General features: G+C 35.2%; 2 protein-coding genes across 2 annotated transcripts; both read left to right on the plus strand.

Moving 5' to 3' along the window:
* Positions 1 to 217: 217 nt before the first annotated feature.
* Positions 218 to 11,185, plus strand: LDL3 (LSD1-like 3). Its single transcript, XM_047301275.2, has 9 exons — positions 218 to 355; positions 552 to 2,540; positions 3,968 to 4,109; positions 4,384 to 6,642; positions 6,915 to 7,008; positions 7,367 to 7,860; positions 8,662 to 9,378; positions 9,800 to 9,874; positions 10,436 to 11,185. Exons 2-9 carry the CDS (start codon positions 673 to 675, stop codon positions 10,499 to 10,501), a joined length of 5,715 nt encoding a protein of 1,904 aa, XP_047157231.2. The 5' UTR covers positions 218 to 355; positions 552 to 672; the 3' UTR covers positions 10,502 to 11,185.
* A 2,880-nt stretch (positions 11,186 to 14,065) lies between these two features.
* Positions 14,066 to 18,038, plus strand: LOC124828039 (putative 1-acylglycerol-3-phosphate O-acyltransferase). The gene is made up of 9 exons (XM_047301247.2): positions 14,066 to 14,486; positions 15,085 to 15,321; positions 15,403 to 15,449; positions 15,546 to 15,664; positions 15,756 to 15,904; positions 16,691 to 16,800; positions 16,900 to 16,999; positions 17,414 to 17,537; positions 17,620 to 18,038. The coding sequence occupies exons 1-9, from the start codon at positions 14,299 to 14,301 to the stop codon at positions 17,743 to 17,745; spliced, it is 1,200 nt and encodes a 399-aa protein (XP_047157203.1). The 5' UTR covers positions 14,066 to 14,298; the 3' UTR covers positions 17,746 to 18,038.
* Positions 18,039 to 18,303: the final 265 nt, after the last annotated feature.

Consider the following 18,303-nt stretch of genomic DNA (forward strand, 5'->3'; position numbering starts at 1 on the left):
ATTTGTCAGCAACCCCAATTAGTATTTTTACAAATACTTTTTAATATTTGACATCTCTGAAATAAAAACGAGTCTATCTTTAATACAAAGGGCATAATTTTCGAAATATTTATTCCAATCTTAATAATAACAATGATATATTATTACTATTATTATTAAAATTATTATTATAATATTATTATTGTTATTATTCTCCTCCTTCAGTGGTCACGGTTAAGGTCATGAACGTTTTTCCCTTGCCGTGAGAAGCCGTTACTCTGTTGCCGTGCGCAGTTCACAGAGAGACACCATAGTCTCTTTCTTTCTCTAATAGATTCAACACACAACTTAACATAATAGCAATTGCAGAACACAGGTGCCAGAAGCTCACTATTTTATCTTTTTTTTTTTTAATTTTTTTTTCTTTTTTACATTTATATGCATTTACCTTTCCCTATCCATATATCTTCTCATTAAGTGTGCTGTGTGATTTTTGTTATTTATTTGTTTATTCAGCCTTTGGTTCTTCACTATCTATCCATGGTATTATATTACTGTTTTTCTTCAATTAGGATTTCGATTATGTTCATTGAAGAGCGAGGGTTGTTAATCTGGTGATGGGTAAGTGGAGGAAAGCGACGGCATAAAGGAATCGTTCCGAAATTTGTTGTTTGTAAAAACTAGGGTTGCAAAATGGAGGGAGAGGATATTAGGTCTGGGACCAGGAAGAAGCGATCCAAGAAGGAAATTGGTTTTGACTCTGACGACGACGAGCCCATTGGCTCAATCTTTAAGCTGAAGAGGTCCAAGAGGAAGGGTAGTGGTGGTGGTGAGGCTGTTAGGGAGAAGGAGGATTTGGGGGGTATGGATGATAATGATACCTTGGCTAGCTTTAGGAAGAGATTGAAGGGTCCTAAAAGAGATCAGGGATCTGGGTTTGGAAGAGGAGCAAGTCCTGCTTTGCATGTGTCTGATGAAGAATTGGTTGGATTGGGAGCTAAGGATAAGGATGGGAAAGGGGTGGCCTTGGTGCCTGGTGGTGAGGACATGCAGATGGAGGATTCTTCTGATCAACACATGGAGGATTCGTTGTCTGCGATTTTTCACAAGGCGCAGTCTAGTTCTGCTAGGAAATCTCGTGGGGTTTCGAGGCAGAAAAGGGGGATTCAGAAGGTGGATAGTGGGTTGTGCCCTGGAGGTTTTGTGGAAACTGTGGATTCTGGGGTTGAAAGTAGATCCGGATCTGCTTCTGGCTCGAAATTGGTTGGGGGGAATGCCATGTCTGATGATGCTTTGCCTCAAGCTTCTGAACCGGTTGTCACATCCATGGTGGAGGATCACAAGTGTGTTAATGACTGTTTTCAGGAGGGAACTGTTAAGGGTGAATGTGATTTGGACATTCCAGGTGGACGGAATCCGTCAAATGATGTCTACCGTGAAGATGGGAAGCAGTTTTCTTGTGTTGTAAAAGCTGAAGATATTTCTTGTGATTCTGACAACAAGGTTGCACTGCGGGAAAGTGGTGTTATCAGTGGTGATTTACATAAGTTATCTTCTATGTTAAACGATGAAATAGTTGATACTGCCTCTCTCTCAAAACTGGCGGAAGGGGAAAGACAATTTACTGAGGTCTGGGAGCTTGAGAATAGATTGACTGATGACCTAGTACAAGCATGCATTAGTGCTCCAGAACATGATATTTCTACTTCTGCAGGGAAAGAAAATGTCTTGAAATCTTCGCACACTGAACCCTTGATTAAATCAACTGAAAATGCATTGAATGAGAATAATGATATGGTTTCTGGAAAAGATTGTCAGGAATCCTCGAGTAATGGAGCTCTAAATTTATTTGGATGCCATATGGAAGCAGATGGAGCTGGAAAATCAGAAACTGAGTTTGTTTCTGATAGAAATTTCTGTGATTATAGTAATTTAGATACAAAGGCTGAAGTGCATGATTTTGTTCTAGGTTTTTCACCTAAAAGAAATGATGTAACTGTCAGTGGTTCTTCTATGGTGTCTAATGAAGCTGATTTGGCCGCCCACTCAAATCATCCAGAGAAACCTGTAGAAGCTTGCAATATTCCAAAAGACCCCACTGCTTCTATTATGAAATGTAGCTCAGTTTTAGATCCAAATCAATCGGATGGATCCTCTCTTCAATCTTCAATTCCAGATGAAAATGGGAACTCTGCAGAATACCATGCCTCTGTGACTGATTTTGTCGATAATGATGGTAAAATATCAAGCATTCCAAGGTTGGTGCGAAAGACCAAAATGCGCAAGCATGGAGACATGACATATGAGGGGGATGCTGATTGGGAGGTTTTAATTAATGATCAAGCTCTAAATGAAAGTCAAGTTATGACAGATGTTGAACGCACTCTTAGAACAAGAATGAAGCATGATTCCTCTTTGAATACTGGTGAAGACTCTGAAAATGGTTCAGTAGTGGCAGTATCAGCTGGGCTGAAAGCCCGTAAAGCTGGTCCAATCGAGAAAATAAAGTTTAAAGAGATCTTGAAACGAAAAGGTGGTCTCAAGGAATATTTGGATTGCAGGTAATTATTGTTTCAAACAGGTCTTTTTCATTTGCTTGCAATTGTTTTTTCCAAGTGTTCAGAAAATTTGCAGTTTTCCTTTTGCAGCAGAGGTTCTTTTTTCAATATTTTGGGTTTTTCTTGTCTTGTGCTTGATTTACAGAGAATACTTTTTGATTCTGTGACTGGTGATCAAATATGTTATTTGTTTTAGTTATTTAAACAAGAAAATTGTATATATGTTTTTTTAATTTTTACCTTTCATGAGTGAGGATTGAACGAGTTGTTCACATTAGTTGCTTAAGGATGAAATTTGGATAATGAAGTCTTGCTGTATGTAGATATGTTTCTGGTTATTGATTCACATGTGTAGTTAGTTGGGCTGGGAGCTGAACATTTTAGTGGACATATAAAAAGAAACTCGTACATTTGGTGAGATGCTGTTTGTTGGTTCAATTTTTCCCTCATTGTTGTCCATTGTTTATGATTTGATACTTGTTTGTACATTTTCTGGTTAAGGGCCTTCCGACTGTATTTACTGGAACTGGAAAAGTTTACCATGCCTACTTCCTGTATTCAATGGAATTTTTCTCCCTTTTTTTTGTTTATATGGGAATTCATGTTTACTTGTATATTGTGTGGTTGTGTGTTCCACTTTATAATATTTTTATTACTTATTGGTCATAATATCATTCTCCATCTCTCCTCTTCTATCTCCTTTAAAAGTTTATCTGCGATAGCTTTTCACATGCAGAGTCAAGTAGATGTTTTCATCGCTACTTTTTTCCTAAATTTTCAACATGATTAGCTAGTTGTGAGTTGGGCATACTTCTACTGTGATACATACACGTTCTGCTACCCTTAACTACTGTTAATTTATTATATTCAGAAGTTTTCTATGATTTTGTTTAATATGTACTAGTTATACAATATAATACTATCATTATCTCTTGGTGAAATGTCGTATACTGATTTTTTCTTTAAGTGATGGGAATCATGCGATCTAGTTTTTATTATCCCTTTTTTTTTTTTTTTAATTTGGCCCAAGTGTGTGATATAGATTGACCTGTTTAGTTTCATTATTTTATTTATGGTATTTAATTTTGTTATCTGGATTTTTTTGTAACTGATTTTTGTTGTGTCGGGATTTTATTCTGTTTTGGATTATGTTATTGCTGCTCAAAAATAGGGATAACTTATGAGGGTGTTTGGTAATGCTGGGTCATTAAATAGTGCTTCAGCGTATAAGCACTAGAGACATTTTTTATGATTATATAATATTTTATCTGTAAAAGCACCTTGTCATAGACGAATACTCTAAACTTCTCATGGAAATATCATGCTTAGAGGAGTAATCTGGGACTGTTCTACATCTCTTTCATACCCTTATTTTGAACTAGGTATCCTGTTGTAATGAGTTTTGCCTCATTTAATTTAATTCATTGCAGAAATCAGATTTTAAGTCTTTGGAGCCGAGATGTCACTCGTATTTTGCCTCTTGCTGAATGTGGAGTTAATGATACTGATTCTGAGGATGGAAGTCCTCGTTCTTCTCTTATTAGGGAGGTCTATGCATTTCTTGATCAATATGTAAGTTTGTTTGTTATATTGGTTTGCCTTCAGTTTTGTTCTCTTTGCATTCTCACCAGAAGAATATATGGATGAATATTTAGTTTGTTTGCTTCAGCTTTTTATTTGGCTATCTTTTTGAGAGGTTTTGAAAGAAAAAAATGGTTAGTTTGCTACCAAACATAGGATAATTGAGCCTTTTCTTTTACATGTTTGTTTTGGCTGAAAAATTACAGCATATTGGTGTTTATTTTCTGGTAATTGAAATTTAAACATGATAATACTATTTTGGCAGGGTTATATAAATGTTGGAATTGCCTCCCAGAAGGAGAATGTTGGAAGTAGTGCAAGACACTGTTATAAACTGGTAAAAGAAAAAGGTTTTGAGGAAAGTCTCGCAGCTTCAATGGCTGACTCTGAAGATGGAGTTTCCTTTCTTGTTGGTCAGACTAAAATGTCAGATGCTTCCAATGAGGTTAACAATGGTCTAAGAAAGGATTGCAATGACCTGACAATTGAAGCTACAGAAGGTATGGGCCACAGTAATGAAGTGAAGGTGGATTTATCAAACATATCACAACAGGCAGAAGGAAAAATTTTTGATTACCAGGACAATGATGGATTTCAGGATGGAACTATTGTCAGTTCCGTTCCTTCTTCTGACTTTGCCGCTTGCAAATTAACTTCTCTGATAGCTAAAGAGAAAAGCAATGACTCTACCTGCATTAAATCTGTCTGGGATGGTCAGGTAGGTGACAATCTGCAGCCTGATTTAGATCCTAGAAAGAGAGTAATTGTGATTGGAGCTGGGCCTGCTGGGTTAACTGCTGCTCGCCACTTGCAACGTCAAGGATTTCCTGTTACTGTGCTTGAGGCTAGGAGTAGGATAGGAGGTCGTGTGTTTACTGATCACTCCTCACTTTCTGTCCCTGTTGATCTTGGAGCTAGCATTATAACTGGTGTTGAGGCTGATGTGGCCACTGAGCGAAGACCAGATCCTTCCTCGTTGATTTGTGCTCAGTTGGGCCTTGAGTTGACGGTGTTGAACAGTGATTGCCCTCTTTATGACATAGTGACAGAAAAAAAAGTTCCTGCAGATATGGATGAAGCACTTGAAGCTGAATATAATACCCTTATAGATGACATGGTATTGGTTGTTGCTCAGAAAGGTGAACAAGCTATGAAAATGTCTCTTGAAGATGGTTTAGAATATGCCCTCAAGATTCGGCGTATGGCACGCACCGAAAGCAGTGAAGAAACTGAACAAAATAATTCTGCAAATAGACCATTTGATTCCAAAAGGGACAGTTCTGTGGAAAAAAAGCTTGATGAGGAGATTTTGAGCCCTCAGGAGAGGAGGGTTATGGATTGGCACTTTGCTCATTTGGAGTATGGTTGTGCTGCTTCACTTAATGACGTTTCTCTTCCCTACTGGAATCAAGATGATGTGTATGGAGGTTTTGGGGGAGCTCATTGTATGATTAAAGGGGGTTACAGTTCCGTTGTTGAGTCTCTGGGAGAAGGAATTACAATTCACTTGAACCACGTTGTAACAAATGTGTCATATGGTATCAAGGAGCCTGGTCAAAGTTATAAAGTCAAAGTTTCTGCAGCAAATGGCAATGAGTTCTTTGGTGATGCTGTCCTTGTTACTGTTCCACTTGGCTGTTTGAAGGCTGAAACTATACAGTTCTCCCCACCTTTGCCACAGTGGAAATGTTCTTCTGTTCAGCGTCTTGGTTATGGAGTTCTAAATAAAGTGGCTTTGGAATTTCCTAGTGTATTTTGGGATGATGCCGTGGACTACTTTGGAGCAACAGCTGAGGAGAGAAACAGTAGAGGTCATTGCTTTATGTTCTGGAATGTCAGGAAAACAGTTGGGGCTCCTGTCCTTATTGCATTAGTGGTTGGTAAGGCAGCCATAGATGGTCAAAGCTTGAGCTCTTATGATCATGTTAAACATGCATTGAAGGTTCTCCGAAAACTTTTTGGGCAGGACTCAGTTCCAGATCCTGTTGCCTATGTTGTGACTGATTGGGGTAGGGATCCTTTTAGCTATGGTGCTTATTCTTATGTTGCGGTTGGAGCCTCAGGAGAAGACTATGATATATTAGGGAGACCAGTTGATAACTGCTTGTTTTTTGCTGGTGAAGCAACCTGCAAAGAGCACCCGGATACTGTTGGTGGTGCAATGATGAGTGGACTACGAGAGTCTGTTCGCATAATTGACATATTGAGCACTGGAAATGATTATATTGCTGAGGTGGAGGCATTGGAAGCTGCACGGGGACAGTTAGACACTGAAAGGGATGAAGTGAGGGATATAATGAAGAGACTTGATGCAGTAGAACTTTCTAACATAATGTACAAGAACTCTTTAGATGGTGCTCAAATTTTAACCCGGGAAGCTTTGTTAAGGGAAATGTTCTTTAATACGAAAACCACTGCTGGACGCTTGCATGTGGCCAAACAATTGTTAACTCTTTCTGTTGGAAACTTGAAGTCTTTTGCTGGAAGTAAAGAGGGGCTAGCCATTCTCAATTCATGGATACTGGTATTATTATATCACTAGATGCATTTTTCAAACTGCCGTGTAATATATTTACGTTTGACAGTACATCCATTTTCACAATTACAAAGTACAGCGTGTTAGTGTGTGTTTGGTTCAGCTTATTTTGAAGAAATAATAGCTTATTTCTGTTAATTTTTGTGAGAGTTTTTGAAAATGAAGCTGTTTTCCCCCCCAAAAAATAGGCTAGACATAACATGCTATTTAGGGTTATGGAATTTTTTAGTTTTGGGCTTCTAATTTATATCTAAATACAGGATTCAATGGGAAAGGATGGGACCCAACTCTTGAGGCATTGTTTGCGACTTCTTGTCCGTGTTTCAACTGATCTTCTTGCTGTACGATTGTCAGGTAGTTATTTATTTATTTCATGAATTTACGTTAATCTTAGGTTTTGTTTATTTACTTATGTGCCATACCCTTTTATAATACTTTTGAGGGAGAAATAGCTGTTCAAGTGGGAGATGAAAATAATTTTAATTGTACCACGTTATGAGATATATGTTTAGATTTGATGTCAGACCTAGTTTGTGTCTTTTCTTATTTTTATCGGTTCCTATCTTGTAATCAGCCTATGAAGCTATGAATTATAGTGGAAGATATATTTATGGTCCTGTAGATGATTCTGGTTGGATGAAGTCACATGGAAATACAATGTCTGCTGTTTCCCCTGTATTAGTATTTATTTATTTTTTATTGCTTGGTGTAGGAATGGGGAAAACAGTGAAGGAAAAAGTTTGTGTACATACTAGCCGTGATATTCGTGCTATAGCAAGCCAGTTGGTCAATGTATGGCTTGAAGTTTTTCGCAAGGAAAAAGCTTCTAATGGTGGATTAAAGTTACCAAGACAAACAACTGCAGTAGATTTATCTAAGAGAAAATCTGCTAAAGATTCAGCCTCGGGAAAACCACCTCTGGGCACATATCATGGTACCAATGAGAATAAAGGAGGCTTGCTGAATCCTACCTCTGCTGGAAGCAATTCACCTTCCCATGCCCATGTGAAGAAATTGCACAGCAAACAAGGAAGACAGCTGCCATCATATGACTCAAGGCATGAATTCAGTTCTTCCAGGTCCAAAGGTTCAATAGACAGAGTGGTTACAGAGAAGGAGGATAACCACTGTGCTATATCTGAAGAAGAACAGGCTGCTATAGCTGCTGCAGAGGCTGCACGTGTTAAAGCTCTTGCTGCTGCTGAGGTTTGTTTCCCTTGGAGTTTTGGTTTTAATGTCATGAGTCTATTGTTATAGCGCTTCTTCTGAATATGAGTTGATAGTTTCAAGCTAAATTGGTTAGATTTCATAGTATAATGTGATTGTGCTGTAAAAAGGTTTTGCTAGAGTTTTAATTTGCTTGGTGTGCGTGAATCTTTAAGCTTAATTCTTTTTGCTGCCAGTTCCATTCTTTCTACAACTTGTATTTGATATTAGATTTTAAAGAATCATTTGAATTATGAGCCTGTGTTTAAGATTCCGTAATAAAATTCTTTGTTGTGTACTAAGTTTGTAATTCAATCCAGTTTCTTTATTGAATAGAATAAATCAGATTTCCAGCTCAAGTTAACTCATTTGATTGACAAACCTGGGTCATTGAGACTTGAGATTTTTGGGCAACTTTGTTGGATTGTGTTGGTTGTGCTTTGTCCTGTTTTTGATGTCAAAACTTGTTCAGATGCTAGTGCTTGTGCTTTGTCCTTGTGTTTAGATTTTTTTCATGCCACTATGTTGCTCCATTGTTAGTGTGCATACTTATAAGATTTGGCTAAAGGACAATTTGCTTTGGTTGTGGTTTTTACTGAACATTCTATTTGAGTCGTCTTTTCTTTTAGCAGATTATTAATTTTTTCAGTTGAATTTTATACTCTTCTCTGAATTTGTGAACATATTTGTTTCTATTTATCTGAAGTGCCCTTATTTTTGCAAAGATAGGATAATAGGGAAAATTTACGTCATTAACTGGTTGTCACGTTTGTTACAAGAATCTATGGTTCTTCTTTGCAGGCATATGCTTCTGCAGAAGCCAGATCCAATTCGCTGTTACAGCTTCCTAAGATACCCTCATTCCATAAATTTGCTAGACGTGAGCAGTCTTCACAAAATGACGAGTGTGATAGTAGAAAAAGATGGTCAGGTGGTGTTTTTGGAAGGCAAGATTGTATTTCAGAGATTGATTCTAGGAATTGCAGAGTTAGGGATTGGTCTGTTGATTTCTCTGCTGCTTGTGTCAATCTTGATAATTCCAGAATGCCAGTTGATACCCTCTCACAGAGGAGTCATTCAAATGAGATTGCCAGCCATTTGAATTTCAGAGAGCACTCAGGAGAAAGTGCTGCTGGGGACAGCAGTATATATACGAAAGCTTGGATTGACACAGCTGGTGGTGTTGCAATTAAAGATCATCATGCCATTGAGAGATGGCAATCTCAAGCAGCTGCAGCAGATTCTTATTTTTCTAACCCAACCATTGATTTGAAGGACGAGGAGGACTCAAATGCCTGTTCAAAGCTACCAATCTGGAAGCGTGATGGTGTTGCTAATGAGAGCTCTATTTCACAGGTTACTGTAAATAAGGAGGCCCTGAAGAGTCATTCCCGAGCAGCAGATCATATTAAACAGGCTGTTGTGGACTATGTTGCATCACTGCTGATGCCCCTTTATAAGGCAAGAAAACTAGACAAGGATGGATACAAGGCTATAATGAAGAAAAGTGCAACAAAGGTAATTTTTATTCTGCATTTTGCTTCTTTCTGTTGAAATTATGTTTTTTAAGTATAGAGGGGGTCAGAGAGGTAAAAGAGAATGAAATGCTATTTGATATTAAGTGAGGTGCATTACAATGTATGTATTGATGTGTTTGATATATTCAGAATTAGGAGAACAGATCATGGTAAGTTTAAATGTGGTAATTGATTGTAAGAGAATGTAACCGGGTAATTTATTCCAGAGGATAAACAAAGGTTTGGTGACATATGATTTTTTTTTTTAATATTTCCCTATATTCTAAAACTGTTTATTTGCTAAATTAAGAAAGTGTTACACTGTGACCTGGTTGGCAGGAGGTTATAAGGATTACTTGAATATTATCTTCAGTGAAATACGCTCTTCATCCTTTTTGTAACTTTGTGGGTACAAGTTTCAGGTAATGGAGCAAGCTACGGACGCAGAAAAAGCCATGACTGTACGTGAGTTTCTAGATTTTAAGCGGAAGAATAAGGTAATTTTCTGTTACTTCCCGTGTCAGTTTTATCTACTGGTACTGATAATACGATACTTCTGCAGAATACTTGTTTTCTAGAAAATGTTATTCATGTTACTTAATAGGCATGATTTACTGATTGGACTCCAGCTTCTTGAGGGGTGGGGTTGGATTGGGTCAGCTGCGTTACGGTGTGTTTGATTGCACTTTTGTTTTGTAGTTTCTAAAAGCTATTATAGAAAACTATTGTTTAGAATGTGGGAGTGGAGGAAGATGGAACATTTTAAGGTGGAATATTAGTATTAGAAAACTGATAGTAGTAAACCTAAACAAAAATGTTCTGATTTTTTTTTTTATTTTAAAATCTGAAAAAAAGAATTACTTTTTACTATAATTTTCGAAAACTACTGTTGTTAAAAATATTTTTAAATGGAATATATTTCAAATATAGGAATCAAATATGCCCATAATCATTTATTTATTTTCTTATTTTACTTTTTAATATGTATGCACTTCTGACATCCCCTTTTAACTTATTTATTCTTTCTCACCGACTTTCATTTGATGCCTAACATGCAGATTCGATCCTTTGTGGATATACTGATTGAGAGACACATGACAATGAAATCAGATGTGAAATCTTAATGTTCTTTGGATGGGAATTGTTTGTACTTTGTTGTACGTCTTTTGTAACAGTTGCCAAAGTCTGGTTCTTCTTCCTACTTCAGTTCTCACTGTTTTGATGGCCATGAGCATGATCTCACATGAGCACCTCAATCTGCCTATGTAAATGATCTAGAAGGTATAATTAAAAAGACACAACTTGATCCATTCACATCAAGCGGGTTCTATGGAATTCCTTCTTAGCAAAATCTTGAACGGCATTCCAGATACAGCTGGTAGATTGCCAGTAAACAGGCTTCAACACCTAAGCAGACTCATTGAAAATATCAGTTGGATGTTGAGGGTGATGGGTATTGGCAGGTTTAAAGATGACGGCAGGTTGCATTCATCTGTCGATTAATATATCATCTTTCATCGAGGTTTATTCCTTTGAGGATTGAAAAACTAGACCCCATTTTTATTGAAGGGGTTTCTGAAGGGCAAGACATTAAATGACCTTATCAATTTCTTCAATTTGTACAGCTTAGCATTGTTCTAGTGATGACAAGCATACATATCCATTTTCTATGTCCTACTAGAAACATTTTTCTTATTTAAGTTTAACATCAATTACTAACTTTTTTTCTTCATTCTCCAAAGACGGGAAAGAATTATTCCAACTTTTGTAAGATACTTTGTTACTCCAATTATTTTTCTTCTGTCTCATTCTCTATTTTGTTCGTCTGTGTTGCACATGTGCGAACACCCTGTTTACTTATAGTTTAGTCAGCCTCCTCATGTGTGCTTAAATAATTAAATAGATACATCGCCTCCTTGCAAAACAAGCTCGTCAATGTAACTATAATGATGATTCAAAGGACTGCGCCATGGGATGCCCAACAGCCCAAGACTTTTTATATGGTTATGTACTTTGTGTGTAATTATTGGGCTGCTGTTCTATCATGGTCGTTCTCCTGTACTAATTATGCTTACAGCTCTTCTGATGGTTTCTAGGCTGAGAAAGATCATTTCATTCACTAATGGGAGGAACTAGGTATTCTGTATTTTCCGTTTGTTTTGATGTATTTGGAACTATTACCTTCTTCAGAACCAATTTTCAGGTTTATTCTGTTTTCTCACCTGTATGTATCATTGTAAAGTGTTGAGGTGGATGGCCATGTTTATGATTCTATTGCTTTTGTTTCTGCTGCAGACTGTCTTCAAGCCACCAGTATGTGTTATTGGATTAAAAAATGTCGCTGCTGGGGAAATTAAATTCCACTGGGTGTATCTAGGGGTGAGTACATATTTTGTCTTTGCATAGCAGCAGTCTCCCCCTCCTCTCCCCTCCCAATAGGTCAAACCTGTGAATTCCTTTCATATTGGTTGCACCTATTTGGTTGCCAAGAATATCTGTGTTGTTTGCTTGGTGGTACTTTTTTTATTTACTAGGAGAATGAGCCTAATTTTTAGTGATGCTATTTCAAAATGGCTGAATACCCCAGTGGAAAATTTACCCTCAGACTCTATTTTGGACGCATTTCTGGTATGATTCGGCATCGTTTATGGGTACAGTACTGTATAATACACATTTGTGCTGTATCATCTTGCTATAACCATTTTGGCTTTATGTTTCTAGGTTTGATGTTGGATTTTGAATTCTCATTCGACAGAGGTCAGAAAAAATATGAAAAAAAAAGTCATACTGTATAATGCATAGATGTCACAGCATACTATATCTTCAGAGTTGCCTTGTGTAAAACATATTACGTTCTCTCAGTATTGATCTTTGTGCTGCTTCTGATATCTCTTAATCTTTACAGTGCTGTTCCTCTCTAATTACCTTTATAGATGAATCGAAAGGTTGTTGCAATTTATTTTTCATATTTAGTTGGATTGCCAACCATTGGATGTTAAGATCACATTCGAGATAATGGTTTTGCATCGGCCAAGTACATCACAGGTTTTGGTGCTTTGAAATCTACGCGATGAAACTATGGCACTCTTTGCCTTCGTGCATAGAGTTGTCAGGCATTACTTTTAGTTTGCTTATAATTTGCATTTGATTTTCTCATTTAAGCTTGCTACACTTCTGTTATTGCCTTTTATTTGAATATTTCCATTTGTTTTGTAATACTATATGCTTAATGTTGAATAGTAAAACTCAAAATGTAAATTAAAACAGTATAAAATGAATTTTGCAAATGAAGTTGACGTTAGTATTTTAAAACTGAATTTTCATATCAATTTACCTTTTGAAAATTGGGATTCCTATAATGGTATTAAAATGGTCATTGTATTAAATTGCCACAAATGAATATAAATTCCACTTTGAAACCCATAATCTCAATATATTATAAATATTTAAATAACGAATGTAAATGTTTGAATAAAAGTAATTTTTAATTGAATTCTAATAATTAAAATTACTAATATCAATTGCTTCATAAAGACTTTTGTCAATTAAATAAAATAATGCTACCTCTTTCTGAACAATAAGTTAAAAATAATGTACTTCACATTGCATTAAATAAGATTTCTCTGTTTAAAATGGCGTATATAATTTATTTTGTGTTGACATTATTAGTATCAAGATATTTTGAATATTATCGAAGCTTATAAAAATAAATTTTATGTTATTCGAGTATTTTTTTTAAATAAAACTTTGTAAAAGTTTAGAGTCACTTAGGTTGAAACATCTTCAACATCATTAGCAGCTAAACTAATTCAAAATGAATGAAAAGTCAAGCCTTTGTGTGCGGTGCAAGTCTACCTTCAGAATTGATACAAATGAAAATTTTTAAAACAGAATTTGCACATTTTAAATTTAACAAAAAGTAAAAAACTAATATTTTTTTGTAGGATTTAAGTATACATTATTATAGTAAACTATGTTTTTTTTATAACTGATATATCTATATTACAATAATATTTTTTTTTATTTGAGTGCAAATCATTGTGTCTCGTATCGCTATTTTTGCTTAAAAACTATAGAAATTTTTAAATGTAAAAAAATAAAATTAAAAAGTTAAAAAATACTAGAAGTCATGAAAAATAAAAATTAATATAAATTTTTATAATATGCAAAGGAGAATAAATAAACATCAAAGCCATACTTATTACCGTCCTATTAATATTTTTAATAAATAAAAAAAATGATATATCATATAAAAATATGAATAATATAATAATTTAAGTAAGTTAATTACATTGATAAAATTTAATATTTAATATTTCTTTTAGTTTATTTTCTATCATTTATCATAAAACCTAGATATTGGGTTCTTTCTAATTTCTCTAATAACAACAAACAAACAAGCAAAAATTACATAGTGGATCACATAACTACTTACTATATATATAAATATCAATTAAATTTTCACAACTATATATCGTAAAAATTTGTTAAGATTTTCTTTTCAGAATTATTCTTTAAAGTAACTATTTTCTGATTCAAAGTTAATCATAATTTAAGCCTGTTCCAAAATCTCAAATTTGTAGTCTCTAAGGTTTTAATAATTACTAAAAAAATAATAACTAAAAAAAATATATAACAACTATAAAATACTATATTTTCTAAATTATAAGAAGTAAAAATTAAGGTGCACATGCGTCATTGCGCGCGTAAGCTTTTTCTCCGATGTTCCCTTTTTCTTCTTTCTGCTCCGTTCTCGTTGTTTCAGTATCAGCAAATTTGACAGTTGTTCTTCTCTTTTCTGCTTAAAACTTTTTCCTCTCTTCTGCTTCAAATCTTTCTCAATTTGTTCAAATCATTTGTAACTTTTCCATCTACTCTGATACCAAACAGAGTCACTGTTAGTTGGTTTATTCGTTATTGGATGAACGCAATTCGTTCTCGTTGGTTTATGAGAATGGCAGAAGACCTTGGAAAGAGCAACCTCGAATCCTCTGCTGCTTCTGTTTCCACGGCAACCTCGCGACGCTTTTGGCCTTCCGTCTTACGTTGGATACCCACTTCCACCGACCACATCATCAATTCCGAGAAGCGACTTCTCTCTCTTGTCAAGTACGCTTCTCACCAAACCTAAATTCTCCGTTTGTCTTTCTGCAATTGCCACCTGTTTTACGCACTGAACGTGAATCGTGGACAATTTTTTGATGAACTGATTGTTTCCTTCTGTTTTCCTCTTCTGACCATGGATTTGGTTCACTTGTTGATGTGCTTTTAAATCTCTGAATATTGTTGTTCACGATGCTTATTAATGGACTAATAGAGAAATAGTAACAACATATTATTCAATGCTTATCGAAAATCACAAAAAATTATGGGTTTTACTTATTTACTTAATCACACTCATGATTTTTGTAGTTCTTCAATAAATTATAACTAAAGAAAGAATATACTGGAAGATATATTAACACTCCTATTCTGAAGTTATCCTAAGGAGATTGGTGGAAACCATACACATGATGGTTTCGGATAAATTTAACTAAATAACTACGGTAACTTCATCTTAAATAACTGCTGGGGCATTAGCAGGATGAGCTGGATTCTTTTACTCCTCGTGTAACAGTAACAAAAAAGGGTGTTTAGCCTGAAATTGTAAATTTAAGTTGTATATGTATATATAGGGTTGTGATGTTTTTCTTTTCTTTTTGTGCAGGACTCCATATGTTCAAGAACAGATTAATATTGGTTCTGGTCCACCTGATTCCAGAGTTAGATGGTTTCGTTCATCGAGCAATGAACCACGGTTTATTAACACTGTCACATTTGACAGTAAGGATGACTCTCCCACTTTGGTAATGGTTCATGGATATGCCGCGTCACAGGGTTTCTTTTTTCGTAATTTTGATGCACTTGCCACTCGTTTCAGAGTTATTGCTATCGATCAACTTGGGTGAGCTTTGGCTTCACTTCATCCATGATTGCAAATTAGTTTTTTTCAACCTGATTATTCAATTAGTGACATTTTTTGCAGTTGGGGTGGATCTAGCAGGCCTGACTTTTCATGCAGAAGCACTGAAGGTCAGTGCCAGAGTTGATTTGGAATTGGGAATGTTTAATGCTTTTGTTTAACTTGAAAGTTACTGTGACAAAATGCTAAACTTCTTGATACAACAGAAACTGAGGCGTGGTTCATTGATTCTTTTGAGGAATGGAGAAAAGCCAAAAACCTGAGCAATTTTATACTACTAGGGCATTCTTTTGGTGGTTATGTTGCTTCCAAATACGCACTTAAGGTGAGTTTCTTTCTGCATTGCATTAAAATGAGTTGTTTGGTTTCCTTTTTTAGATTGTTGTTCTGATATATATCTTATAATTTATACATAGCACCCCGAACATGTAAAACACTTGATTTTGGTGGGACCTGCTGGATTTTCGTCTGAATCAGAGAGAATTACAAAGTTCTTATCTACATGGAAGGGATCAATCCTGAATCAAATATGGGAATCTAATTTTACGCCTCAGAAAATCATCAGGTAGAATTTACCAGGTCCCTATTTTTTTCATCCTATTATGTTTATACTTTATTATTTTTATAATCTATAGCTAGAAGGAAATATCATTCAGAAAATGTAAAGTATAGAGACACTAGAAATAAAAGCCACTCCTTTTTTATTTCAGTTCTTTTGCGCCTTGGTGGTGTATCGCATGCTTGTATATCATCTGTAAATGGTTGGGTTTCAAATGTTTGTTTAGTTACTTCGTCTGATATTCAATTATAATAATGTAGTGATCACTAGATGCACGAATGGACACCAAAATCTTTAAAATGTTTTCAAGTAAGTTGTTATCGAAACTAACTTTTTTATCTGATGATAACAAGCACCATATATTTGTCCACATTTTCACGTCAGTACATCTGATTCTTGGTTATCTTTTCTAATGACACCGTTACTGAAGTAGGCAAATATATGTAGTTAAATTCACATTGTCTCTTTATTGAATGATTAGTGGGATTAAATTTAATCTCTAAGTCATGGACATAAATACTTTTGGATAGAACAGTTTTTGCTTTGTCTAGTCTCTCACATGGAACCTAACTTCTGGTGTGGCAAATTGTGGAATCATAATATTCCTATCAAATATATTGAGGGGTTGGTTGTAGAGGAAAGGGGACGATTAAAGAAAAAGTTGAGAATTGATCATAGGAATACAAATATAGAAAAGAATATGATTTTTTTTTTTTGTTTTTCTTTTCATTTGTTAACATTTGTTTGTAGTGTTATTTCTGTTTAATATTTTCTTCTCATATTTTTTGGCAGGGGTTTAGGTCCTTGGGGTCCTGATATGGTCCGCAAGTATACCAGTGCCAGGTTTGTTACACATACAACTGGAGAAATGCTGACAGAATCTGAATCAAGATTACTGACAGGTATGCTGACATAGATAACCATACATGGTTTAGTTGTGAATGTACATATCTTTTCTCTTCCCTTCTTTTTGAGTACTCAGTGTTATTTTGCTATTGCAGATTATGTTTACCATACTTTAGCAGCGAAAGCTAGTGGCGAGCTGTGCTTAAAATATCTATTTTCATTTGGAGCACTGCCGAGGTCGCCTCTTCTTGACAGGTTTGTTGATCATATTATTGAATTAACATTTCATTTCTTCATTTCGATTGCAAAATACAACGTCTCTAATCGGAAGATTGTTATTAGTTTTTTTTTATCAGCAAATAGTAAAACAATGTTATTCAGATCCAGATGATAATTACTTTATCATATAATATGAAACGAGACTGAGACAAATGGAAGTTTTCTATGGTTTGAAAATCCTATGTGAATATCCAAAATTCTGAACATGTAAACGTTTGAGTACGCAGTTTTCTACAGATGTGCCATATGACCATTGGCTTTAGCAGTGGTTGTGTCAAAACTTTATCAGTGTATTGCATCGAATCATCTACTCCTCTTATACAGGATGTACTCCTTCATGTTCTCGCGGCTTGTGTTATGTTCTTAAACTCCATTTTTCTGGTTTCACAGGGCATCAGAGTGGAAGGTGCCCACCACTTTCATATATGGTTTTCAGGACTGGATGAATTATGAAGGAGCTCAAAAAGCTCGCAAAGATATGAAGGTTCCCTGTGAAATACTTAGGGTTCCTCAGGTATCTCACTCTCTCCATTTTCCCAAATAGTAAAGTTTCTTCAATCTTATTTGGATTAACAAACTTCATTCAATTATAACAGGCCGGGCACTTTGTGTTCATTGACAACCCAAGTAGCTTTCATTCAGCTGTGTTTTACGCTTGCCGAAGGTTTCTAAGTTCTGATCCAGACCGTGAATCCCTTCCTGAATGGCTAATCTCAGCATAGAGTATAATAATCTTGTTCCTCTGCACTGCTGTCTATGATTATTTACAATTTCACAAATTAAATTCCTTAATTATTTCAAGCCATGTCCTGTTCATGCTTAAATGGATTTTTCATCTCTAAGGGCATTTTAAAAAATAATGACCTGTAATATAGATCTTGTCACTAAAATATGTTCATTATAACTTGTTATTAGGTTGTCTATTTATTGTGTTACTGGTGAAAATTTATAATCAACTACAACTATAATGTAAATACGATATCTGTTGACATGTATACTGTTTATTTTTTTATAATCTCAATTGTTTGGTTGAAGAATAAGAAAAAATGAAATTTAAATATAGATAATGTAATATATTTGAGTGAAGAGTATATTTGATATTTCTTATCTTTAACATTTTTCTTGGCTGTATTGAAGAGGGAAAACCTTTGCCCCCATTTTACTTTTTGAAGTGTTACAAATGAAAAAAAAAAAGACTTTTCGAGAATTCTTGTAGCATGTTTGGTTTAGATTATTTTGAAGAAAATTATTTATTCGAAAAGAAATAATTATTTTTAAAT

The sequence above is a fragment of the Vigna umbellata genome, chromosome 1 (assembly GCF_029865625.1).
Source record: "Vigna umbellata cultivar VRB3 chromosome 1, Vumbellata_1.0, whole genome shotgun sequence".
Classification (NCBI taxonomy): Eukaryota; Viridiplantae; Streptophyta; class Magnoliopsida; order Fabales; family Fabaceae; genus Vigna; species Vigna umbellata.